The sequence below is a fragment of the Dipodomys spectabilis genome, unplaced genomic scaffold, assembly GCF_019054845.1.
Source record: "Dipodomys spectabilis isolate Male_0828 unplaced genomic scaffold, ASM1905484v1 ptg000039l, whole genome shotgun sequence".
Taxonomy (NCBI): domain Eukaryota; kingdom Metazoa; phylum Chordata; class Mammalia; order Rodentia; family Heteromyidae; genus Dipodomys; species Dipodomys spectabilis.
The window spans coordinates 8,803,373-8,830,766 of record NW_024870716.1 but is presented as its reverse complement, the minus strand read 5'-3'; the positions used below and the strand labels follow the sequence as shown (position 1 = coordinate 8,830,766).

The window sequence follows — 27,394 nt, the reverse complement described above, 5'->3', positions numbered from 1 at the left end:
CATTAAATTTACGTAAACAAAATTAACTATCCTGATGGCTAATATGTTAGAGGTTCATTAAACAAGGTTCATTGATGGGCTGGGAAGGTGGCTCAGTGCCCTGGGTTGGATTCCTCAGCACCACATAAGCAGAAAAAGCCGAAGTAGTGCTGTGGCTCAAGTGGTAGAGCACTAGCCTTGAACTGAAGAGCTGAGGGACAATGCCTAAGCCCCATGACTGACAAAAAGCAAAAAGTTTCATTGATCAAGAGTGGCATGAATTGTCAGGTACCGTTAGCTCAAGGATGTAATCCTAACTATTCAGGAGGCGGAGATCTGAGGATGGTAGTTCAACAAGCCAGCTTGAGTAGAAAAGTCTATGAGACTCTATCTCCAGTTAATCAACAAAAAGTGAAAGTGGAGCTCGTGACTCAAGTGGCAGAGTGCTAGTCTTGAGCACAATAGCTCAGGGACAGTGCACAGGCCTAGAGTTTAAGTCCCAAGACCCACCCACAGTAGTTTAGTTGCTGAATGATATGCTAAACTTCTTGGCTCATTTTTAGACAGAAGGTAAAAACTTTTCCACTTCACACTCAATTTTAATTTCTCATAAGTGATAATCAAATAATAAAATGTCACATTGCCAAACTTACTGTCTTTTCAACACTGCATCTTATTTTAAGTTATGGTATTACTTATCCTCATCTTTTGCCTTCTTCAGACTCCTAAGTCCTGCCACCTACAGGCCTTCCCAATTTTTATTGATATCATAACTGAGATAAATACATTTGACCCTTAGATCGGTTCATAAATAAATTACATGATTATGGTGAATCTGAGTGTCAATGTTCTCAAAAGCAAAAACTGGGAGAGAACGAGGGAAGGGGTGACACTGACCAAAAGAAATTATTCTTTACCTGACCTATGTAACTGTCACCCCTCTGTACACCATTTTTATAATAATAAAAATTTGAAGAGAAGAAAAAGTAATCTCTGTCTCAAAAGATTGTCACAGAATTTAAAATGAAATTATGTATAGTTTATAATATTGAAGGTACTATTCAAATACGTGCAAGGATTACTATGATTTTCAATATATATTTATTACACTGCTAAAAATGTAGACTCCTTTAAGCACAAAAGCAAACAGTATTTCTTCCCTCCCTCCTCCTCCTCCTTTCTTCCCTTCCTCTTCCTTTCCTTTGTCCTTCTTTTCTTTCCCCTCCCTTCTTCTGATCTTTCAAGCCACAGCTCCACTTTCTGATGATTAGAGTTAAGAATCTTACAGACTCTCCTTCCAGTGGGCTTTGAACCATGAACCTCAGACTGCAACTTCCTGAGTAGCTAGGAAGTTTCAGGTGTGAGTCTCTGGCCCCCAGATCAAACATTATTTCCTGACAAATATTGCAGTAGGTAATTCTGCTGAATAAAGTAATAAGCTAAAACAAACATTGTTTGGTACTTCTTTTTGGAATTGGCAATTCTCTTAAAAACGAACAGGTTTGCTAATAAATAAGCAATATTCCCATTATAAAATTAAGCTCACATTGAGATGCTCAAAGTTTAGAAATCTTAAATGTGGCATTTTTTATTTAGTTAGCCATGCCTTTTTTTCTTTCAACCACTGTCATTAAAATACACTTTCATATTGTATTTATGTATGAAAGAGCTATTTTGTATATACATTAGCAATGATGAACATGAATTCTAGCTATTGCACCTAGCATCAATCACAGAAGGATTGAAATAGTATGCGTTTATGCACCTGATATCAAGCCAACTCTGCTGTAAATTGTTTCATTTATGAGATATCACCCTTGTTGACTTCAGTCATATTACATGTACAGTAACCTGCTATTCACCAGGAAGTCACCTCAAAAATCCTGTTTGTAGGTGAACTAGGCTTTCACTAGGAATTAGTATGAGCCATAATGACTAAATCTTACATAATACATTTTTTATTTTCTTCTGAAAAGTTACCACATACTTTCTTGGTGCTACCATCATATAAAACATTTCTTACTGACTTTGTTTTCTCTGTGCTTAGCTTAACGCACCACATGCACTATATATAACAGAGTATCTCTCCATCTTCACTTTTCAACATGTCAAAGCAAATTAGGAGGTCTCATCTTCATTTTTCATTGTTTTCAGCACTGAGTCTTCTCCCAAAATTTTACAAAGTTCATCAAGTCTTTCTTGCATTTTGGGAATTCCAGCTAGCTGAGATTCTAGTTTTTGTTTTTCTTCACTCAGTGTTAAACGGATAGCGGTATCCAGTTGTTCGAAGCGCCAGCCTCCTTCACCATCAAATTGTAATAAATGAGTGTGGTATTTCCTGCATAATTAAAATGAAATAATATTATTAGCCATAACTGTGAAAAGCCACTTAAAGTCACTCGTGCTTAGAGGATTTTAATTTTAATCCATTCCAGTTGAAAGTTGGGTAGGGCTGGAGGAGAATGAAGTAGCTTTGATCAAGATGTAGTATACTCATGAACTTCATGTTGAATTGAGACCCCCTTGGTACAATTAAACATAATAAAACTCATAATTTGAATCCATTTATCAAGCCATTGATCTGTAGGAAATTCCTATTTGTGGCATTAAATTTACTTATATCCTGAATATATATGCATCATAAATTAAACTGCTTTTGTGTAATTATTTTCATAATTTGGAATAAATTCTAAAGCATCCTTAAGCTAGAAGTTAAGAAAAGGAAGCTGAGGAAATCTAGTAAAATTCAAAAGATCCAACAGAGAAAACCTAAGGCAAGTGAGTTCTTTCCACATGAATAAAAATGTCTCAGCAATTACATTTAGAAAGTTTTAAAATAAACTCTTTGATAAAATCTTTTAAAGATACTTGCATGTCCACAGTCCACATAATTTAATCTTTTTTTAGTTGGTCATGGAGCTTGAACTCAGGGCCTGGGCTCTGTCCCTGAGGTCTTCTGCTCAAGGATAGTGCTCTACCACTTTGAGCCACAGTGTCAGTTTCAATTTTTGAGTGGTTAACTGGAGATTAAGAGTCTCACAGGGACTTTTCTGCCCAGGCTGGCTTCGAACTGCGATCCTCAGATCTCAGACTCCTGAGCAGCTAGGATTACAGGCGTGAGCTGCCAGTTCCTGGCAACTCTCTCCTCTCTCTCTCTCTCTTTCTCTTAATTGTTCACTGACATAGGGGTTTCACAAGTATAGAACTTATGATGATGAGATATCATGATTAGACTCCAATAAGGAGGCTGAGGTCACTGGGCTCAGTCTGGAATTTGCAAGGGATATATGGAGAGAATAAAGAGACAAAGCTGGTATGAGCCACCTGTATTTTGCCAATTTTCTTAATCCAGGTTTCTTCATTTTTCTGTTTATGTATAGTTTTTATGACTTGTTTTTCCTAGTAAATTCTCACCTATTGTTATGTACTATGACTATGGACCTTTTCGGTTGTTTGTTTTTGTCCGGTTGTGGGGCCTGAACTCTGAGCCTGGGCGCTGCCCCTCAGCTCTTCAGCTCAAGGCTGGCGCTCTACCACTTGAGCCACAGCACTACTTCCGGCTTTTTTCTTTTTGCTTATGTGGTGCTGAGGAATCGAACCCAGGGCCTCAGGCATGCAAGGTAAGCGCTCTACCACTGAGCCACCCTCTCAGCCCTGACTATGGACCTTTTCACAGAGCTTCCAAATGCAGAAAAAGTATTTGGGATATCACTCTCAGGCCCTAAATTCAATATGTATATGTGTAAACTTAACTTTGTGATTGTCAGTATATTTACAAGTTCAAGTATCATCACTAATTCCAGACCATTTTTTTTCACCCATGTATTCATTAGCAGTCCTCTCTACTCCCTGTCCACCCAGCATCTGCCAGGCACTAATCATCTTTCTTTCTCTATGTATTTTTCTGTCCAAAATATTTCATAGGCAAGGAATCATATACTCTTATAGGCTAGTTTCTTACAAAATGATTTCACATTTCATCCAGTTGTTTCACTATTCCTTTTGTTTGTATGACAGAATTTTATCCCATTTATGGAATTGGCCAGGGCCTTGTATCTGCTAAGCAAATCCTTTACTACTGAAGTAGACCTGTAGCCTTCACCCCCTTTCGACTGAATATTGTTAAACCTTAATGTTAAAAGGGAAAATTAGCTAGGTTAAACTATAGCTTAAAGAGCAAAACCACTGTCAAACAGAACATTTAAATGTATCTATTTGATAACACATGACAGATATTAATGATCTCTTCCATGTAATTTAGATTCTTGAGCCTTCCAAATATTTGACCTTCCAATACGTGAGACCATACCAACATTAAATTAAAAACAGTATTTCTATGTCAAGAGGGAAATGCAAAAACAAATCCTGCTGTTAAAGTTGTAAGTAACCTTAAAATGAAAGAAGGCTAGTATATACTAAGAAAGAAATGACAGTTAAAAATCCATTTTATTTATTTCAGTCCCAAATTCCCTGAGCTTTCCTAGTCTTGGATCTACAACCAGGACCAATTTTAGAACATGGTTATTTATCTCTGGCACATTTCACCTTCCATGGATAACAAAGGTTTGACTCATCACTCTGGTTCTACAACTTTACTTGATTGCTACATGGGAGGAACAAACTATGTGGGTATTTCATGATCTGAGATAGAAAGGCATGTGCTATGTGAGCTGAAATAATAGTTCAAGCCCTGTTGTGGTCAGAGGATCTTAAACGAGATGACTACTTTATCTGAGACTCACTAAAACTGATTTGTACAGTTCCTTCGAAATAGAATGCTTCCTTTTTTTACTTCTTTAGTCCCTGGTGTCAGTTTTAATCATTAAAATCAGCCAGGCACTAGAGACTAACGCCAATAATCCTATTCAGGAGGTTGAAATCTGAGGATCCCAGTTTGAAGTCAGCCCAGAAAAACAAATACAAGAGATTCTTCAATTAAATATCAAAAGCCAAAAGTGGAGATGAAGCTCAAATGGTAGAGCATCAACCTTGAGAAGAAAAAACTAAGCAAGAGCATAGGGTCTAAGTTCAAGCCCCACTACTAGGTACACACACATGCACACACACATGCACACACACACACACACACACACACACACACACACACACACATCTTTACAATCAACCATTTCCCATTTGTCATTATTTCTGAAGTTTTTTTCAGAGTAAGTATTATACCTCACTCTTGGGCAAAAAAAGACAATCAGAAACAGTATATTTCTACAATCTATCATTGCTGAACTAACACAAAATGAATTAGTATAATAGAGATACACACTGTTGAATAGCTCCAGTTAAAAATGTTCATCATGGGGCTGGGAAGGTGGCTCAGTGGTAGAGTTTGCCTTGCATACACGAGGCCCTGGGTTCTATATCTCAGTACCACATAAGCAAAAAAAGCTGGAAGTGGCGCTGTGGCTCAAGTGGTAGAGCTGAGGAACAGTGCTCAAGTCTAGAGTTCAGGCCCCACGACCAACCAAAAAAAATATGTTTATCATGTTAAAAGACATGCCATTACACATTTGCTTAAAGAAATTGAGAAAACAAGGGTTGAACGTGCTTTCAGTGTGGAACCAAATGGCAGGATAGGCCATTGATCAGGGTCAGAAAAATACCAGGACTAAGAGATAACTGTTTGTCCCAACATGTGATGAATTTGGGAGCCTGTCTGGACATTTTAGGTACAGGCCAAGGAGCCAGACCTCTGTCTGGTTCTATGTCATGCCTAACCCATAGAATTTACAGGTTAAGTGTCACAGTTGTCTTCAAGACCCAGATCTTGTTGGTCTTCTGAAGGGGAAAGTCAGAAATGAGACTCACTGACAAGACTCATCCTGGTCTAGATCCTGACTGCCACTGGAGATCTCAGCAAATCAAGGGCTCATCATTTCAAATGCACTTCAAAAACAATACAAGTTCTTAGTATGCTGAGCAGGCTACCCCTTAACTCAGCTTCCTAAGTAGCTGGAATTACAGGCTCTGCCACCGTGCCAAGCTTCCCACTCGATCCTTAATGATGAGAGGACAGTTGCATATGATAGGGTCCCTTCGTGAAATGCTCTCTTTTCAAGTCCACACTCTCAGAGGGGAAATTTCTAAAGCACTGTTTAAATGAATGTGAAAACAGACTATTTATTAACCTCCCAATAGAAATGGACAAGAAAGTGGCGCTGTGGCTCAAGTGGTAGAGCGCGACCCTTGAGCTGATGAGCTGAGGGACAGCGCCCAGGCCCAGAGTTCAAGCCCCATGACCGATGAAAGAAAGGAAAGAAAGAAAAAGAGAGAGAGAGAAAAGGGGGGGGGGGCACGAGGGAGGAAGGGACAAGAAAAGCCAGATGTGAAATGCTTCTTCACAATTGTAATGGAAGCATTTTCTGCAGGAGAAAAGGTCTGAAGGGCTTCAAGGATGAAATCAAGTAAAAGTTGCCGCTGGTTTTGACTGGCAGCCACGAGCACTGGCATGTAGTCTGACCAGTCACCTGTTTCAGAACATGCTACAGCTGGAGAGACATACCTGTGAGGTCCCTTGGATAGGAGGAAGCCAAAATGTGTTGAGTCAACTGTATATAACAGTATGTCAGGGGAACAGGCGTTGATTGGTGGAACATATGCAAGAAGGTGTAATGCAAGGTCATTTGAGGGAAATACCAAGTTGTGCTATATTGTTTTTCTTGTATTTTAAAGAAGGCACTAAAAGAATAATGTAAAAATACATACACTTTTATTATTTTCAAGTTCAGACTAGGGTTTCTGATTTTTTTTTTAGCTCAAATGAATCACTAGATTTTTTTTCTATAGATTTTTGAGAATTACTGGAAAGTGACGATAATTTGCAAATCAGGTTGGTAGTTACATAAACTGTTAGGCTTAAATTTTAGGAGCAATACAGATAGAAAATAGGTGAAATACCTTGCACTCTGCAATGAAAAGATAAGCAACGGTGTTCTTTAAGAAACATAAGGAAGTAAGAGCGCTCGCCTTGAGCTGAAGAGCTGAGGGACAGCGCCCAAGCCCAGAGTCCAAGCCCCTCGACAGACAAAAAAAAAGAAACATAAGGAAAAACCATCTGTGAAGTTAGCCAGCACTGGAAACACTTACCAAAGAGAAGGCCTGTGTGTTATAGAGAGTAAGGATATCCCAGCTCCTATCGCAGCCTGGAATATTTTCCCTTCAACGTCAATGCTGACCGCACTCGTGCATTCATCCAGCAATGCATATTTTGGTCTGAAACACATAAACAATGAACAGTTTTCTTATATGAACTATGAATTAATTTTTGAGCAATAGACGCTACAAGGGTAACAACTTCAAAGGCACAAAAGAAAATATTATTTATGTATTTTTGGTGCAGTACTATGGCTTGAATTCAGGACCTAGGCGCTGTCTCTTAGCTTTTTTGCCCAAGGCTGGCACTCTTCCACTTATGCTGTACCTCCACTTTGGCTTTTTGGTGGTTAATTGGAGATCTCACAGATTTTTCTGACCAGGCTGGTTTTGAACTGTGATCCTTAGGCCTAAGCCTCCTGAGTAGTTATAGGTGTGAGCCATCAGGCCCAGCTGAGCATATTACATTATTAAAGGTGATAATTCATAACAGAGCTATACTTTATTACTTAGATTACTCACATTCTTCTTGAATTTAAATAGATTTGTCTGAGACCCACTTACAATTTAATAAGCTTTAATGTTATGAAGATGAATGAATGAAGGAAAGATGAGGCAGTGATGATAAAGTAATGATTATCTGATTATTTGAGGGCATTTTCCTGCAGCTGGCAGGATCATCCTTGATGACGAAAATCTAATTAGTTACATGGAAAATACATTTATAACAGCTAATGACTAAACAGGCCACAGTCCTGTTAGCAAAGATTTAATGAGAAGATTAATTTATCAGCAATGTGAGTATCTAAGCATTACTAATGGAATTTCCTCACTGTAAGACAGAGTGAATGTGCCTATTTACAAGTTTCAAAGTGGAGGCCAGGCACTGGTGGATCACGCCTGTAATCCTAGTCACTCAGGAGGCTGAGGATCACAGTTTGAAGCCAGCTTGAGCAGGAAAGTCTGTGAGCCTCTTATCTCCAATCAACCACCAGAAAGCTAGAAGGGGTGCTGTGGTTCAAGTGGTAGAGCTCTAGTTTTGAGCAAAACAGCTCAAAGACAGCACTCAGGCCCTGAGTTCAATCCCCACCAAAGACAAAAGAAAAAGTCTCAAAGTTGACAGTTAATTTCATACTATTGGGACCATAGTTGGGAATCGAATTCTTAAGAGAACAAAATAGTTGTTTATTTATTGATTGAGGGTAAGGATCCAACCCAGGACCTACATTTGCAAGATGAGTACCCTACCACTGCGCTATATACCCAACCCAACAATTACTTTCCTAGCTCATTTTTTCCCCCTTTGGGAATGAGTGTATGTTCTCAGAGGTGCTCTTTCATTTGTCACTATTACCTTCAGTTTGTCCATCTCCCTTCTTACCAGACCTCTATTTTTTCCCTATTTCTTTATCTCTTCCTTTTCTTATTTTATCTCCTCCTTTTCTTATTTCAATTATGTCTTGGACCTTTGGTGTGTAGACTGCATCAGTAACACAACTTAGCGTAGTTGTCAGGACTAAAGTCAATACCTACACTTGGGTGCTGTTCCTGAGCTTCTTCCTGCTCAAGCTGGCACTCTACCACTGGAGCCACAGCTCTAGTTCTGGCTCCTGGCTGGTAATTGGAGAAGAGACACACTGATTTTCCTGACTGGGCTGGCTTCAAAAGGCCCAGCCTGTCATCCTGACTGACCGATATTACAGTGTGAGCCACCAGGTTCCTGCCTTTTTTATATTTATAAACCAGCCATGCGCATTATTACAAATAACATTCTACCAATACAACTAATGATCTTTTCACTAAATATTTCCAGTTGGATATGAAAATATACACTGTACAGTTTCATTTACATGATGTTGTAGAGCAGATAAAAATAATTTATTATGATTGAAACCAGAATAGAAACTGTCTTACGGGGAGATAGGATGAGGAAGGGGCCCAAAGGAACTTTCTAGAAGGGGAAAGAATGTTTCTATGTTCTCTGTCTTGGTTGAGATTTTGGTTATATAATGTATGGCATTAATCAAAGGTTATTGATTTATATATTAGAAATCTGTACCATTTCAGCCAGATACAGTTGTGTACATCTATAATTTGAGCAGTAAAGGAGGCAGAAGTAAAGAGATGGGGGTCTGAGGCCAGCCTAGGCAGAAAGCTAGACCTTATTTGAAAAATAACTAGAAGCAAACGGGACTGGAGTTAAACTCAAGTTGTAGAGCAACTGTGAGGCAAGTGCAAGGCCCATGACATTAAAACCATTGTGCATTTGTTAATAACTTTTATCGTAATAATAAACTCTGAACGGCTATTGTGCAATACACAGAAAGGTATATATTAACACATGAAATTAAAGGAACATATGAATTTAAGTAAATATATAATTTAGCATAACTACATCAAAGTAATCAATATGATCACTTTTCCCAACAGGTTGGGATTTTGATTTTTTATAGCCAACGAGAAAGTATACTTTTTTCTTTTAAATTTTCTGTCTTGTCTACTTTCATGCAATGAACATTATCATATTTTAATGCATTTGCTTAAGTCACACATTCTCTTAGCGATAAACGTGTTCATTTGGGGAGGGTGAGGGGAGGGGGTAGAGAACTTGAGGGAAAAAGGGTAGAACTCACTGGACACTGATGAAAGTGAGCTATACAACTCTTGGGTGGAGACAGGAGCAGGGGACTGGGACAGAGTGAGAGAAGGAAATGTACTCATTGCCTAACTCACGCCATTGTAATCCCTCTGTATATCATCATCGTGGAAAACAGTCTGCACTTAAATGTAATCACAGTTCTTTTGCTCTAATTTCTGTTTTATAGGAAAAATGGGAGAGAAACAAGATATACCATCAGATCATTCTAGAATACATAACACTGCACATGACAGCTGATCTGCTTTCTTCAAGTTAAGGCTTAAGATTAGAAGGTAAGCCAAGTAGGGCTGCAGCTGTGGCTCAGTTAGAACTTCTGCCCAGCAAGCACAAGGCCTGTATTATACCACTAAAAGGCAGGTAGGAGCGAGGGCAAGAAGAGACTCTTCAGAATGAAAATATTTAAGACTTAGAACAATAAATACAATGTGTGGCCAGGCATAGTGGCACATGCCTGTAACCCTAACTTGGATGTTCAGGCAGGAAACAGAAAAGAAAAGAAGTAAAACCTGCTTGACTTGAACAAATACATTTTAACAATTGTAAAAGAGTCCTAGACAAACAGGGAAGTTTTGAGTATGAACCAGCTATTGGATAAGTAATTGATATTAAGTAATATAAATAATAATTATTGAGTAGCTAGTGCTAGTTTAATTACTTCGCTTATCACATATTCTTATGTAAGAAAGAGATTGAAAGCAAAGTGTTTAGGGCAAAAAATGTTACCAGATCTGTATATGATTTACTTTAAAATACCTAAGAATTTTTTTAAAAACAGAGTAGATAAATCAAATGTGGCACAAGTCAGACATGAATCAGTGTGGAGGGAGTTTGGGGTTCATTTCACAATTTCTCCCTTTCAATGAAGTTTTATGTTTTTTCCAAAATTAAAGTTTTCATAAAAATGAAAACTAGTTACTAAGTGTTCAATTAGAAATATGCATTTTGTGGCTCTCTTCATTAAGATTCTCTGTGAAACAACTGGCTCGTCCAATGGTTTCCAGAGCAGTCCATCTGGAAATGGCACTGTGGCTCAAGTGGTATAGTGCTCGCCTTGAGCTGAAGAGCTCAAAGGTAGTGCCCAAGCCAAGTTCAAGCCCCACAACCAACAACAACAACAAAAAAAGTGGTCCATCTGCCCTTATGCATGGTCCAGTTACTGCATTCCAAGACTTTTCCCCCAAGATGTAGGCATTAAAAGTTAATACCCTAGAGCCTGGTGCTGGTGGCTCACACCTGTAATCCTAGTTACTCAGGAGGCTGAGATCTGAGGATTGCGGTTCAAAGAAAGTCTGTGAGACTCTTATCTCCAATAAACCACTAGAAAACCTGAAGTGGCACTCTGGCTCAAGCGGTAGAGCACGCCCCTTGAGCTGAAGAGCTCAGGGATAGTGCCCAAGCCTAGAGTTCAAGCCCCACGACCGAACAACAACAGCAAAAAAGTACCTCAAGTCTTTCTATTTCCTTATGGGTGGGGCAATATCATTCTTTCTGATGGAAGCATAGAATTCCATTGTGTATATATACCACATCTTCTTGACCCATTTGTCCATTGAGGGGCATCTGGGTTGATTCCATATCTTACCTAAGGTAAATAATTCTGCAGTGAACATCATTGTGCTGGTGGCTTTAGTGTGGCCTGGTTTGTTATCATTTGGGTAAATGTCCAGGAGTAGAATTGCTGGGTCACAGGGAAGCTCTATGTTTAGTCTTTTTTTTTTTTTTTTTTGGTCAGTCATGGAGCTTGAACTCTGGGCCTGGGCACTATCCCTCAGCTCTTCAGCTCAAGGTGAATCCTCTACCACTTGAGCCACAGCACCACTTCCAGTTTTCTGGTGGTTAATTGGAGATCAGAGTCTCATGGACATTCCTGTCTGGGCTGGCTTTGAACCCTGATCCTCAGATGTCAGCCTCCTGAGTAGCTAGGACTACAGGTGTGAGCCACCAGTACCTGGCTATGTTTAATCTTTTGAGGAACCTCCAGACTACTTTCCAGAGTGGTTGGACAAGTTTACATTCCCACCAACAGTGTAGTAGCATTTGCTTTCAGCCACATCCCCACCAGCATCTGTTATTGTTAGTTTACTTGATAATGGCCATTCTAACTGGGGTGAGGTGGAATCTCAATGTTGGTTTGATTTGCATTTCTTTTAGGGCCAGAGATATTGAACATTTCTTTAACTTGTTAGCCCATTTATTAATTGGGTTATTGTTTCTCTGAGGATTTGTTTTTTGGGGGTTTAATTTTGGAGCTCTAAATATATTTTAGATAGGAGGCCTTTGATGCATAGCTAGTAAAGATCTTCCATTTTGTGGGCTTTCTATTTATCTTGCTACCTATGTCCTTTGCCATGCAGAAACTCCTCGGTTTGCTGCAATCCCATTTATCCAGTCTTTCTTTAATTTGTTGTGATTCTGGATCTTTACTTAGAAAGTTTTGACCTGTGCCTAGGGGTCCTAGTATTTCCCTTACCCCTTTCTTGTAATATTTTCATGGCATCTTGTCTTACAGATGTGGCTCTGACACATTTGGAATTAACTCTGGTGCAGGGTGATACATACATAAACCAGACCCGAAGCATAGGTTGCATGGTTTCCCTCATTTGTAGTATTAGAATTATGTAGAACAGGACTCTAAACATTCACATAGTGAGACCAAAGGAGGATATTCTTAGGAGACGATCACGAAGGCTCAATAGCTATGTACATATGATCACATGAAATAATGTTTACTGAAATGAAATCCAAGAAGTGGAAACAAGAAGGTTTTTTTTTGTTATTTTGCTTTTTTTTCTGTTGTCACTGTTTTGGATTTCTGTACCTTTTGTATATAAGTTTATCTGTTTGGGGAGGTATGGGGAGAACAGAAAGCGCACAAAGGGTGAACAAATGCAGCAGTGATACTCATTAGATACAGTGTTGACAATGAACTATATACCTTATGGGGGAGAGAGGTCAGGAGGACAAACTGGGAGAAAATGAGGGAAGAGGAGACATGTTCAAAAAGAAATGTAAAGCCAGGCACCAGTGGCTCACACCTGTAATCCTAGATACTCAGGAGGCTGAGATCTGAGGATTGTGGTTCAAAGCCAGCCCAGGCAGGAAAGTCCATGAGACTCTTATCTCCAATAAACCAGGAAACCAGAAGTGGCTCTGTGGCTCAAGTGTAGAGTGCTCGCCTTGAGCTGAAGAGCTGAGCGACAGTACCCAGGCCCAGAGTTCAAGCCCCACAACTGACAAAAAAAAACAAAAAAACAAAACAACAACAACAAAAAAGAAATGTACTCATTACCTGACATGTAACTGTAACCCCTTTGTACATCACCTTTAGCATAATAAATGAATTAATTCATAACAATAAATTAACTTTTTTAAAAAAAGCTAGTACCTAGCTCCTCCTAATTTCCTCTGTGCACACTGAACTTCTCATTGTTGTATATGTGGGGGTGGGGTGGATATGGAGATAAGGATATTAATCTGGAAGGGCCTAATACTTTCTTCCTGGGCATTGTGTTTGTTCTCCTTAAACTCATAGCCCTGTGTAGCTGGACACTAGTGGCTCACACTTGTAATCCTAACTACTTAGGAGACTGAGATCTGAGGATCATTATTCAAAGCCCACCCACTCTATCTCCAATTAACCACCATAGAGCAGGAAGTAGAGGTATGGCTCAAGTGGTAAAGCTCTAGCATTGATGGGAAAAGCCAAGGCAATATTGTAAGGCCCTTAGTTTAATAAGGCCCAATACTGGCCACAAAAACAAGACTATGCTAAATAGCAAGTCCTTTGCATAACTACATAATTTTTTTTTTGTCAGTCATGGGGCTTGAACTCTAGGCCTGGGTGCTGTCCCTCAGCTCTTCAGCTCAAAGCTAGCACTTTACCACTTGAGTTACAGCACCTCTTCTGGTTTTCTGAGTGGTTTATTGGAGATAAGAGTCTCAGGACTTTCCTGCCTGGGCTGGCTTTGAACCATGATCCTCAGATGTCAGCCTCCTGAGTAGCTAGGATTATAGACGTGAGCCACTGGTGCCCAGCCATAAAGATAATTTTAAGAAAAGAGAGGGGAGAAAGGGGAGAGGAAGAGAGGGACAGAGGGAGAGGAAGAGAGAGAGAGAGAATGAGAAGTTCTCGCTGAAACCAGCACACAGGATGACCCATTGCAACAACGATAACCACAAGACAGTATATTGGAAATAAACTTTACAACTTCCGGCAGTGGGGGGTGGGGGCAACCAGGGAGGTGGGGGAGGAAAGGGACACTGGGAGAACAAGAAAGGAGGGAGTAAATGCTCGACAAGAAATGTACTCATGGCCTTACTCATGTAACTGTAACCCCTCTGTGCAGTAAAATAAAATTAAAAAAAAAACAAGTTCTATGTATTGTATTTTTATTAAGGTATTTTTAACCTAAGATAAAAACATAGGGATAGTTTTATCTTTATGTTTTTAAATATACACAGTGAACCTTCTGTGTATAATTAACATATGCTAATGAAAGAAAGAGATAAAGATGAAACTACTGAAAGTCAGCCAGTTTGGGGGGTTTTTGTTTTGTTTTGTTTGCTTAGCCAGCCAGTAGCATGGTGGCCAAGTGAATACAGCATACTTACTTATGGTAAAACATCCGCGCCATTCCCATTCTTTGCTTCTCCCCCCCTGACAAGACATCTTTCCAGTCCATAACAGCATCCCATCCTGCAAGAAAACACAACAACAGATTTTATTAATAATTTATCTACTCCCAACTGTTCCTATCTTAGATAATGGATTCCTAGCAAGTTCTAATTGTAAACAGGGAGACCTGACATTTAATTGAACCTATGTTTGAAGGAAAAGCCCCAGCATTTGTATTCTGTCTTACATTTGATAATTGAATAGCATTAACTCCTTATTTTGACAAATCATCTTGTAAGAATTCTAAACAGGGATACCTTATAGAATGTGATATCGGGCACTGATTATGCCTGTAATCTTAAGTACTCAGAAGGCTCAGGTAAGAGGATCAAGATTCTAAGCCAGCCTGGGCAAGAAAGCTGGTGAGACTCTTATCTCCAGATAAACTAGCAAAAGGCTACAAGTGGAGTTGTGGCTCAAGGGTAGAGCACCAGCTTACCAACAAAAATACCCTAAAGGACAGTGCCTAGGCCCTGAACGTCAGGCCCCAGTATTGGGACACCCATACAAAATTGCTTTTCAGTATTTTCACAGGGTAGTGTTGGACAGAGGTGGGAGAAAAGACCAACAAATTTGCAAAAGTTAACTACAATGAATGTAAACAGTGGAGAGGAGAAAGGACCTAACTTTAGTGGTTCCCATATGCCTAGAAGTTAATGTGAGTTTTCTTATTATATACTCTACAGCTTATACGAGAAGATATTTTGCTTAGATTTTATAAGTGAGTAATCCAGAATTTATGGAGTAAGATCAAAGTTTACAGTTATCCATCAGGACTAGGATTTTACTCTAATTCTTTCTGATGCTGTTTTAAATTTTACCTATGCAGTTTATATTTGTACAGATTCTCTCTAGACATCTTCATTTCTGGTTTTTTATTTTTTGTCGGCTTGAACTCTGGGCCTGGGCGCTGTTCCTCACCTCTTCAGCTCAAGGCTAGCGCTCTACCACTTGAGCCATAACACCATTTCCGGTTTTCTGAGTGGTTAATTGGAGATAAGAGTCTCGTGGCCTTTCCTGCCAGGACTGGCTTTGAACCACGATCCTTAGATCTCAGCCTCCTGAGTAGCTAGGATTACAGGTGTGAGCCACTGACGCCTGGCCATTTCTGGATTTCTGTCTGATATTTATTCAAAAAGCAAAGTTTCTATTTATTTTTATTTTTAGTTATTCTTATTTTTTTGCTGGGCCTGGGGCTTGAACTCAGTCAGGGCTTGGGTGCTGTCTCTGAGCCTCTTTGTGCTCAAAAGGATAGCACTCTACCACCTGAGCCACAGTTCCCCTCTGGCTTTTTCTGAGTAGTTTGTAGGAGATAAGAGTCTCATGGAAAGCCGGGTGCAAGTGGCTCCCGCCTGTAATCCTAGCTACTCAGAAGGCTGAGATCTGAGGATCACAGTTCAAAGCCAGCCCAGGCAGGAAAGTCCTGAGACTCTTATCTCCAATAAGCCACTCAGAAAACCAGAAGTGGCGCTGTGGCTCAAGTGGTATAGCACTAGCCTTGAGCTGAAGAGCTGAGGGACAGCGTACAGACCCAGAGTTCAAGCCCCATGACTGACCGCCGCCCCGCCCCCCCCACCCCCCCAACGCCAAAAAGAAAAAAAAGTCTCATAGACCTCACTTTCCAGGCTGGCTTCAAACCATGATCCTCAGATCTCAGCCTACTCAGTAGCTCGGATTACTGGCATGAACCATCAGTTTCCAGGTAAAGTTTTAGTTTTTAAAAGCTGGTTTACATCTGTATATTGTAATATAAAAAAATGTGTCCAGAAAATAAAGTATTCAGAAGTTTTTATATTGAAAAACTAGGTACATATTACGATTATTATTGTTGTTACTGATGTTATTGTACATGTTATGATTGCATTTCTGCAAGTAAATGTCATGTAATCACCTACCACTCACAGAAACAACCCTGAGAATGGAACTATGAGATTTTTATTTTCTAAATTACATAGAAGACTAACTTCCTCTTATAGTTAGCAAAACAAAACACACAATTCTACTCTTGCTGAGCCTGGTTTTTCAAAGAAGGAAATGACTGCCAAAACTTGACAAATACTTAAGGAAACATTTCCAAATCTTAAGTGTCAGGGTTTAATTCTTCCACTTGGAAAATGTCCATGCTCTTTGCCCTCATTTTTCTGCTTCAGTGGAGGTCTCATCGTGATTGAAATTTCTAAATAAACTTGGTTAAAGGGAAAGAAAATAGGAAGTAGAGCTGGCACTGTCTTCTGTGCACTAAATTTCTGAAAATCCAAATGATAGGACTGGTTATTTTATTTTGTAAATCAGAAGTAGAATATAACCTTCTTGGGGATGGTGGGTTGTTTTTTTTTTTTGATTGTTTGTTTTTCCATCCTTGTGCTTGAATTCAGGGCCTGTCTCTAAGCTCTTATGCTCAAGGTTAGTGCTCTACAACTTGAGCCACAGTTCTACTTCTGGCTTTTTGTAGTCGATCGGAGATCACAGTTATGGGCTTTTCTGCCTGGGCTGACTTTGAACTGCATCTTCAGACTTCAGCCTCCTGAGTAGCCAACATTACAGGCATAAGCCACTGGCACCTGGCTAGGCTTTTCTTTTGCGATACTAAATTTCAAATCCTTTGAGAGCATAATATATGCTTTTAACACATTGCATTTTTACATTTCTTAATGTTTTAAGTATTATTATAAGATAGGCATAAAACTTTTTACAACTATCTAAAATAATAGATAATAGAAAACAGGATGTTCAGAAATCTGATAAAAATGTATGCAATAATATGCATAAAAATTTCCCAAAAAAGTTATACCTCCCCCCATCTCAACCAATAAGGCAGCCCTTGTGATATACACCTATACCTGTACACACAGGAATAAGTATGAAGATCAGACTCCGGGGCTAGCCCCAAGAAAAAAAGTAAAACCTTATCTTAAATATAAGTAAAGCAAAAAAGGGTTAGAAACATGGCTTGAGTAGTAGAGCACCTGCCTAGTCTAACAAATATGAGGCCTTGTGTACAAATCCTAATATCACAAACCAAAAGTCCTCCTGTCATTAAAATTCACTATATTAAAAAATAGAAGCAAAGCCTAAAATGAACCCTCGAATAGTGATGCCCACCTGTAATCCCAGCACTTGAGAAGGTAAGCAAAAGGATTGGGAGTTGGAGGCAGCCTGGGCTACATGCTAAGATCCCATCTAACATATAAAAAAAGATCTCGTCTAAAATATAAAAAGGTTAAAAAAATAATACTTATCAATGGGGAGGTAATAACCAGATGGGAGGAAACAGCAACAGAAAGTAGTTTTAAGGATATATATTAAATACATTTTAGTGGTTTTAAAAAAGAAAATTACGGTTCAATAGTTGTACAAAGAGGTTACAATTCCTTAAGTGAGGTTATAAATTCAGTCCATGTGGATCCATGTCCCCAGTCCATGGTTCCCCCATTGCTCCCAGCCCCATCCTCACCCTCCAGAGAGGGAGTTCAATACTTACATAATGTATGCTTGTTTATTTTGTTTTTTCTGTCAGTCCTGGGCCTTGAACTCTGGGCCTGAGTACTGTTCCTGAGCTGCTTTTTGCTCAAGGCTAGCACTTGAGCGACAGCACCACTTCTGGCTTTTTTTGTGTGTATGTGGTACTGAGGAATCGAACCCAGGGCTTCATGCATTCTAGGCAAGCACTCTACCAGTAAGCCATCTTCCTAGCGGTACATAATGTATGTTGAATATCATAACTGTATTTGTTCACCCTTCCTCCCTCCATTTGTGTGGACATTTTAGTTTTTGAATGATGTGGAAGTGTTACCTCCTCTAACATTGAGATGAATAAATGTAATGAAAGTAAAAATATTTGAAACAACCAATACAAAAAGTATCTGGACTAAAGTGCCTTTCCCTTGCGTCCCATTGGTAGCCTCAGATTCTACTCTACTAGGGAACCACTTCATTTCCTTGGGTAAACTTCCAGACCTTGGTCATCTACTTAACATGTGTCTTTGTGAGTTTCTATTAGGAAAAGTATCTCCAAATGCCATCTTTTTTACATTTGCTTCTGGGAAAACTGTTGAAATACTTCCCAGAGACTGAATTTTTAGTGCATTTATGAAATACAAGGGATGCTTTGAGAAAGATTCACATTGCCACACAATGGAGAAAGAGCTGGGGCCTAAAATAGTGTTTCCTCGGCCCACAGAGAATAAAATATTTTGGCCAAAAGCAGCTTTAACTTTCACATATTTTAATAAACTCTGTTCTCTGTTCCATAAATCCACAGGGCTTCCTAGGCAATATTGCATGATCACATAATTCACCCCAAGTCACAGTCTTGCCTGAGTAGGAATCTGATTTGGTGAGGCTCAGCCAGCTAAGAAAATCTGTTTGCTGCTACCCAAGATGCACCAGCTTCTTTAGGTTGCCCTGTCTTTTACTTCCTGTTTGGTCCTGTGTTTGATGGAACTGAATGTAGTTCTAGTCTCTACCCTGTAGGAGGCGCCTTCCACAGGAAGCAATATACTTGCACATTGTGTTTTGCTGCCTTGCTCAAATGTTTCATGCTTGAGTAAAACAAACTCATTTCCTTGGAAATTTTTATGTGCAAATTTCCTATTGAATTTCCTATGGAAATCTTTCATGTGTAAATAAATGTTCTTATTAATGTCCCCAAATCTAGGAAGTACGACTTTGGATAAATACCTAACTTGACTTTAATCTGTAAAGTGGAGACAGTAAAAACAAACGTTATTAGACTACTAAGAATAGCAAATAAAATGATAGATTGGCTGACGGATACTGCAGAACATACCATGTTCTGCCTAGTAATAACCAATAATATTTACAATTACATTATTAAAATTGGAATATTCTTCTTATTTATATCTTTTATAGGAAAACATATGGCACAAAACTTATTATATGCCCAAGGCATGGTAATATTATAGTCTAGACTTAGAACATTCTTAAAAATAGTTGGACTTGTTCATGATTTTTAAAAAAAGAATATTTCTTATTTACCCTAAATTTCTATCTGCATCATTGTGTATGTCAAACTTAAATGAAAATTATATGCCCAAGGTAGGCAGTAGAATTTATTCTTCCATATTAGTTTATAATTTGACAAGAAGTTGACCATATAAAACCAAAAGATAATCTGCTTTCTTCAGATGGTAGGAATTATAAGCACTACAAAAATACAGTATTTCTTAACTGCTTCATTTGATTATAGTATGAATCATATGGAATACCATATGTGAAATTTCTATGCAGCATATAAAATACCACCATACAAAGACAAACTACTCTTAGTATTAACATGATAACTAATCATGTCACCACTCACTACTTTGTGTATTATTCTTATCCCACATAGCCTATTAATATTTAGTTTTGTTTTTTTTTTTGGTCGGTTGTGGGGCTTGAACTCTGAGCTTGGGCACTGTCCCTGTGCTCTTCAGCTCAAGGCAAGCACTCTACTGCTTGAGCCACAGCGCCACTTCTGGTTTTCTAGTGGTTTTATTGGAGATAAGAGTCTCACGGACTTTCCTGCCCAGGCTGGCTTTCAACCGTGATCCTCAGATCTCAGCCTCCTGAGTAGCTAGGATTACAGGCATGAGCCACCAGTGCCCAGCTTAATATTTAATCTTCACTTATAATTTTATAGTTGAAGATATAAGAGAAGGGCCAGGGCTGGGAAGGTGGCTCAGTGGTAAAGTGCTTGCTTTGCATGCATGAGGCCCTGGGTTTGATTCCTCAGCACCACACAAACAAAAAGAAAAAAGCCGGAAGTGGTGCTGTGGCTCAAGTAGTAGAGCACTAGCCTTGAGCTGAAGGGCTGAGGGACAGCGCCCAGGCCCAGAGTTCAGGCCCTACAACCGGACTCCTCCCCCGCAAAAAAAGAGAAGGGCCAGCTAGAATCTGATTCTAGAATTGTCAAAGGTCAAAGCATGGATTCTCAATCTCTGCATGACATTGTTTACTAATGTAACTGGGCTGTGAAACAGAGCATAAAATCCACACATAATTAAATCTGGAATTCTGGCTTATTAGGATTTTTTCTAGGCTATCAAATTCTATGAGCTACCAAATTATTTTCAGATGTAACTATTAGAAAAGAATTGCCTTATTTTTTACATTTGTATTTTTATTATCTATAAGTAGTCATTATTTTTAAGCTCAAATATTATTGCATTAAATATTATTCCTAGTCCTTCAAATATGTTTATTCTGAAAAAAGCCCACAATGCAAAGTGTCCACAGATGATCTAATTCTCCTTCGTGTTGCCTGACAGAGTAAAACTGTATTGGTAAGGCTGTGCAAGTGAAAACAAAGAGGTCCCATGACTTCTCCAATTACTTAAGTTAGTGTAGCTGAGTAAGCTTGGCTAGGAAACATTTCTTTTTTTGTTGTTGTTTTTTGTGTTTTTTTTTTCATTATTTTGGGGGGAAACATTGCTGTCCCACACTTCACATGGATCTAGCATGGCAGTGGCCAAAGTGAAGGTATAGCATCAGGCTTCAAAGGAAAAAGCCAAGTCAGTGAGAAGCTCTGAGATCAAACCCAGTGTTAGCATATACATACACACACAGACACAGACACACACACACACATGAAGAGTCGCAGTGGCCTTAGGGACATATGTCCATTTGAATATAAAGAAAGTAAGTTTCAGCTGAGAATATGGCTTAGCAGTAGAGTGCTTACGTAGCATGCATGAAGCCCTGGGTTCAATCCCTCAGTACCACATAAACAGAAAAAGCCAGAAGTGGCCCTGTGGCTCAAGTGGTAGAGCACTAGCCCTGAACAAAAGAAGCTCAGGGTCAGTGCCAAGGCCAAAAGTTCAAGCGAAAGAAAGAGGGGGGGGGGAGAGAGAGAGAGAGAAGAGAGGGAGGGAGGAAGGAAGGAAGGAAGGAAGGGAAAGAAAAGAAAAGAAAAGAGAAAAAAAGTAAGTTTCTAAGTTTCTAAATGCTACCTCTAGTGACATGGAAAAGATCAGTGTGAGACATTCAGTATCACATTAACAGAAGACGAGATATCAGTAATGGAAAAGCAGGCTGGATCTTGTGGTTCACACCTGAAATCCTAGCAACTCAGGAGTTTGAGATCTGAGGATTGAAGTTTAAACCAGTCCTGGCAGGAAAATCTGTAAAAACTCTTATCTCCAATTAGCAACAAAAAGCGGAGGTTTGGCTCAAGTGGTAGAGTGCTAGCCTTGACCATAAAAGCTAAGGGACAGTACCTAAGCCCTGATTTCAAGCCCCAGCACTGGCACAGAACAAAAATAAATCAATAATAAATAAATTATAAAATGGAGAAGCAACAGAATGTTATCTTTACACTTAGCTACTTATAATAACCAGACACATTCAAATGAAACTACAAACGCAATACATACAATCAAGCCTATTTTTAAAACGACGTTAAGAAGCATTTGAAGAGGCAAGCTACGCCTCCCTACCTCCTTCTCTCTGTACGATGTGGTAGAGGTGGACGTTCTGCAGGATACACTCCAGGTCCTGGTCTGTGTAGCCTTTACCATGCATGTCATCCACAGAGTCGGGATAGATGACTTGATCCCGGAGACTTCCGAGGGACATATATGGCCTGTAAAACAACAAGCACACAGCAGCCCAGTGCAGTCACTTGTAACTTACACAGGTTGACATCCTGGCCCCTGAAACTAAATGAGTAGCTTTATACCGCTGTCTATCTGTGTGTGTGTGTTGCTTTCAGGCACAGCTGATTAATATCCTTGCATGTTTATGTAAAACCGTATTAAGTCTTAGACACCGTAAAGCATCTATAAGAAATTGTGACAGTTTCAGTACTTTTTTCTGTATATGATATTGTTTCTGTCCTCCATCTTAAATGATGGAAGTTTAAGCATTTTATAATTTGGGGGTTTGACACAGCAATGCAAACAACATGAAAAAAAAATGCCATTCTTCATTAGAAAAATTGAACTAAAATGAAATTGAGTTAGACTTGCAAAATTTCAACAGCTTGAGAACTCTCCACAAGCAGCCTGTGGGGAGAAAGGGTGGATCTCGTGCCATGATGTAGATGCAAAATGGTACAAGCTCCTTGGAGACGATCTGGAAAACAGATGCATGATTTGCCCTCTCACTCACTTCTGGCCATTTCCTCTGAAGACAGACTTCTCAAAATGCCAAAAAGAAAAAGTACATATGATTATCCATTACAGCATTATTTGTAATAGCAAAATATTACGAAATATGCCCACAGAGAACAGATTGAGACAGCCATGGCTCAGCATTGTGAACAGAACCCACTGGTATTCACGTGGTATTGGTTAAGTGGGAAGGAGAACATGAAGCAGACAGAGGATGGGCTTCCTGGTCAGTACAGCTGTCTACATGCCAGACACGCCCTCCAGTGGTGAATAAAATAAGTTTCTCTCCAGAGGTTGTCAACTGTCCCCTAGGAGACAAAAATCCTCCATGGCTGAGATTCACAGATACACAGTATATTAGCTTCTATGGATAGGGGAAAAGGCAAGCAAGCAAAACATACACACAGCTGGTTCTACCTATAAAAGGAAACTGGAAGTGTGAGCCTAAAGCTGGTTAAAACTAGGGAGGCAGAAGAAGCAAAACAAAATGGACAGAAGACAGATGGCCTCTCTGAACACTTCTTTTATATACTTCTGGATTTTTGTTTGTTTTGGTGCCAGTACTAAGGGGCTTGAACTCAGGGCCTGTGGCATCTTTCCCTTAGCTTTTTCCACTTAAGACTGGTGCTCTATCACTTGTGTTACAGCTTCACTTCTGGGGGGTTTTTTTGGTGATTTTTGTTTTGTTTTGTTTTTGCTGGATCGTTGGAGATAAGAGTCTCAGATTTATCTGTCCCCGCTGGCTTTGAACCTCGATCCTCAGATCCCAGTCTCCTGAGGGATACAGGTATGAACCACCAGTACTTGGTTTCTGTATACTTTTTTTTGGTTTTAACTCTAAGAATTAATTAAAATGTTTATTATTTTTAATATTATTTTTAAGGATTATAGTAAAACGTTAAAAATGTGATAAATAAAATTAAACCAACAAAAATGGAAAAGAAATCCTAAAATTGAATACAGATAAAAGCAAGACAAATCTACTGAATGATGGATCAACAGTAATATAATCACCACAGGCTGGGGAGTAGAGGGACACAAGTAACTTTTTTTTTCTTTTTCTTCTTTTTTTTTGTTTTGTCAATCATGGGACTTGAACTGGGTCTGGACACTGTCATTGAACTTTTTTGTTCAAGGCTGGTGCTTTGTCACTTTGAGCCACAGCTCCACTTCTGGTTTCCTGGTGGTTCATTGGAGATAAGAGCCTCATAGACTAACATTACAAGCGTTGAGCCACCAGCACCAGGCTAACTTTTCAATTTAGCTTTATAACTTCAGACAAACAACAACAAAAAAAAAAGGAAATCCTGAAACTAATTTAGCAAGTTTTATTTTATTTTTTGCTGGTTCTAGATTTTGAACTCAGGGTCCCACGCTTGCTAGGCCCTAAAGACACACACCAGGTCTTCTTGCTATATTCTTCAGATAAGGTCTCACATTTTTTCCCTTAGTCTCACCTACAGCACTACCACCTACGCCTCTGCATATTTGGAACTACAGATAGGCACCACAAAATGCTTATTACTTAAGATGAGGGGCTCACTAATGTTTTTGCCTATGTTGGCCGCAAACAAACAGTGACCATCCTGACCTCTATCTCTCAAGTAGCTGGGATTACAGGTGTGAGCTGCGGCACCCTGCTCTGACAAATTTGTTTATTTATTATTTTTATGCTAGTCCTGGGATTGGAATGCAGGGTCTAGGCACTGTCCTTTAGTTTTTGTGCCCAAAGCTAGCACTCTACCAGTTGAGTCACAGCTCCACTTCCAGGTTTTAGATAGTTAATTGGAGATAAGAGTCTCAGGGGCTTTCCTGCCTGGGCTGGCTTTGAGCTGCAATCCTTAGATCTCAGCATCAGGAGTAGCTGGGATTACAGGTGTGAGCCACTGGCACCCAGCTAGCAAGTTTATTTTTGATGATTTTGATGTATCAGTTCTGACACTATTTTACGTATATTATAGGATCAGTCAGGTAAATAATACTTCGGTGGGGTTATGAACTAGGATTCTCACAGAGGAGAAAAGAAGATACATACATGTAATTGAAAGGAAAAGAATAATATTTGATTGAGAGTACTAGTAGCAATTGATGCTTTCTCTACATCCACCCGTAAGTAAAGCACCTGGATGACTTCTGAGAACAGGAGATTGTGCAGACAATACAATATTGGTTATTCCATGGAGAAAAAAGGTATAGTCCTAACCCTCATATCTTGGATGTGACCTTCTTACAAACAATCTTTGCAGATATAAGGTGAGGACCTTATGACAGGATCATTTGATGAATCCCAAATCCAATAAATGTGTTTATAAAAAGAGGAACATGGGGCTGGGAAGGTGGTTCAGTGGTAGAGCGCTTGCCTTGATTCCTCAGCACCACATAAGCAAAAAGAAAAAAAGCCTGAAGTGGCACTGTGGCTCAGGTGGTAGAATGCTAGCCTTGAGCTGAAGAGCTGAGGGGCAGCGCCCAGGCTCAGAGTCCAGGCCCCAGGACCGGACCCAAAAAAAAAAAAAAGAGGAACATTAGGAATAGAAGAAGGCATGAGAAGAAGGAAGTAAAGATTGGAATGATGTTGCTGTAAGCCAAATCCACCAGACACTACTAAAAGTAGGTAGGGCAGGAAGAATTGTTCCCTAGTGTCCTCAGGGAGGGGATATTGCCAAGATGTTGCCTTGTGGCCTCCAAAGTATGAGAAAATAAATTTTTGTTAGTTCAAACCACCAAATTTTGGGTCATTTGTTCCAGGCATCTTTGGAAATGAGCCTGGGTGGTATTCTTACAAAAATAAAAAGCATAGTTAAATCATAGCATGAGGAAACTATCAGATAAACTGAAACTGAGGGCCTGATTTAAAAATATCAAGTGTCCTGCCTGTTGTAAAGGTATCAATGCAGTAAATTAAATTTTGAATATAGTCTGGACTTTAAACATTAATTTTTCATTGTGCTATTTTTATCTCATAGAATACTGATGATATTAGAAAACATACTCTAAAATGGGCAGAAGTGATTTCTGATTACTGTACCTTGTTTTAAAGATAGCAAATGGTTGGGTGCTGGTGGCTCATGCCTGTAATCATATATGCTCTGGAGACTGAGATCCCAAGGATCATGGTTTGAAGCCAGCCTGGGCAGGAAGGTGTGTGAGTCTCTTATCTCCAATTAGCAACCAAAAAATACAGAAATGGAGCTGTGGCTCCACTGGTAGAGTGTTAGCCTTGAACACAAAAGCTCAGGACCAGGGGCCAAGTTTGAGTTCAAACCCCAGGACTGGTACAAAAAACAAACACAAAAAAACCCCAAATGAGTTGTGTATGTCTGTGTCTGTGTTTGGAGAGAGAGAGGGAGAGAGAGACATAGATTTTCAAGTACAAAATGTGCCCTGTGGATCAAATAGCTGATGATTTTCCTACAATAGGCTCAAAATTATTTTCAATATATTTAGCTACTATCTGCTATTCACAATGTTTATATTTAATGACACATGTATATATTTATATGACTTTAAAAAATAGATCTTTACAAATACAATGAATTTCCAATTGTATTAATTGTTTGAATTGACATCCAACTCATGCACTATAAAATTCACCTTTGTAAAGTACATAGTTCAGTTTGAGCTCATGTGACCATTATCACTAATTCCAGAACACTCTGTCAAATAATCTTGCACCCATGTGTAGACATGGGTCAGAAACTGCCTGTTTCTCCCTGTCATCTCATCCCTAGGAAACCATCAGTGTTTCTTTTCGGTCTCCATGCATTATTGAGTTTTTTGTTTGTTTATTTGTTTGTTTTTACCAGTCCTGGGGCTTGAGCTCAGAGCCTGGGCACTGTCGCTGAACTTCTTTTGCTCAGGCTAGTACTCTACTATTTGGAACTCAGTGCTACCTTCAGCTTTTTCTGAGTAAGATAAGAGTCTCATGGATTTTTCTGCCCTGGCTAGCTTTGAATCATGATCCTTAGATCTCAGCCTCCTGAGTAGCTAGGATTATAGGCATAAGCCACCAGCACCCAGCTTTACTGAGAATATTTGAAATATACAGAATCGTACTAGATACCTTCTTCCTATCAGCGTATTGTTTTCAGATCCATCCATGTCGGGGCTTGTGACACTGTCACATTCCTTTTATGAGTGAGCAGTGTTCTGCTGCCTGTCCTGCAGGCACATGACACGTGACTCATCATTCATTCATAGGTGGGTATTTCAGTTATTCAATTTTCAGTGTATGCTAGGGGTGGATCAAATAAGAGAGCCTTCCTTTTACAAGTGCTCTAACGATTCCACTGTAAAAGTTGACTAATGGCTCCTATTTGGTGAAACCACATTTTCTCTACACGTTTTAAGGAAGACAGCTGAGAATAGCGGCTGTGATGATGGCTTCTGGCACTGCGGTTCTGAGTAGAGTCCTAATCTCACTGTTTAGTATAGTGACCCCAATTCTGAGCTAGAAATAACTCACTTGTAAACTGATTTTTATTTCCATTTTTTATGAGAGCAAGATGAAGCAGTGAGTTTTACTGAGCTAAATGCAGTAATCGGATACAATCATTTAATACAATACAGGCACAAGCAAAACACTTAATAGTAGCCATCACTGAAACAAAAACCTCATTTCTGCTAAGCTTAAGTGAAAACAGAAAAGAGCAAAGCTTCCAAAGAGACATGGGTGTCTCATTTCTGTATTCCTAGCTATACCAGGCACAGATCCGGAGGATTACAGTCCCAGGCCAGCCTGGGCAAAAGAGTTCATGAGACATGCTATCAACAGAAAAGTCCGGATGCTGTGGTTCACACCTGTCATCCTAGATATGGCAGGAAGCATAAATAAAAGGATTGTGGTGTGGTCTAGGTTGGGCCAGG

The 27,394-nt window shown here is 39.4% G+C and overlaps 1 protein-coding gene across 2 annotated transcripts in view; it reads right to left on the bottom strand.

Annotated features, from left to right (window-relative positions):
• Positions 1 to 1,889: 1,889 nt before the first annotated feature.
• The window catches only part of Abcd2 (ATP binding cassette subfamily D member 2), a 63,591-nt gene continuing 38,086 nt past the window's right edge, over positions 1,890 to 27,394 (bottom strand). For both annotated transcript variants that reach the window (XM_042677753.1, XM_042677754.1), the window contains 4 exons: positions 21,857 to 22,002; positions 14,354 to 14,438; positions 7,078 to 7,203; positions 1,890 to 2,317 (listed from right to left, as the gene is read on the bottom strand). In XM_042677753.1, coding sequence (XP_042533687.1) covers positions 2,098 to 2,317; positions 7,078 to 7,203; positions 14,354 to 14,438; positions 21,857 to 22,002 — 577 coding nt within the window. In that variant the 3' untranslated portion in view covers positions 1,890 to 2,097. The remainder of the gene's footprint in view (positions 2,318 to 7,077; positions 7,204 to 14,353; positions 14,439 to 21,856; positions 22,003 to 27,394) is intronic.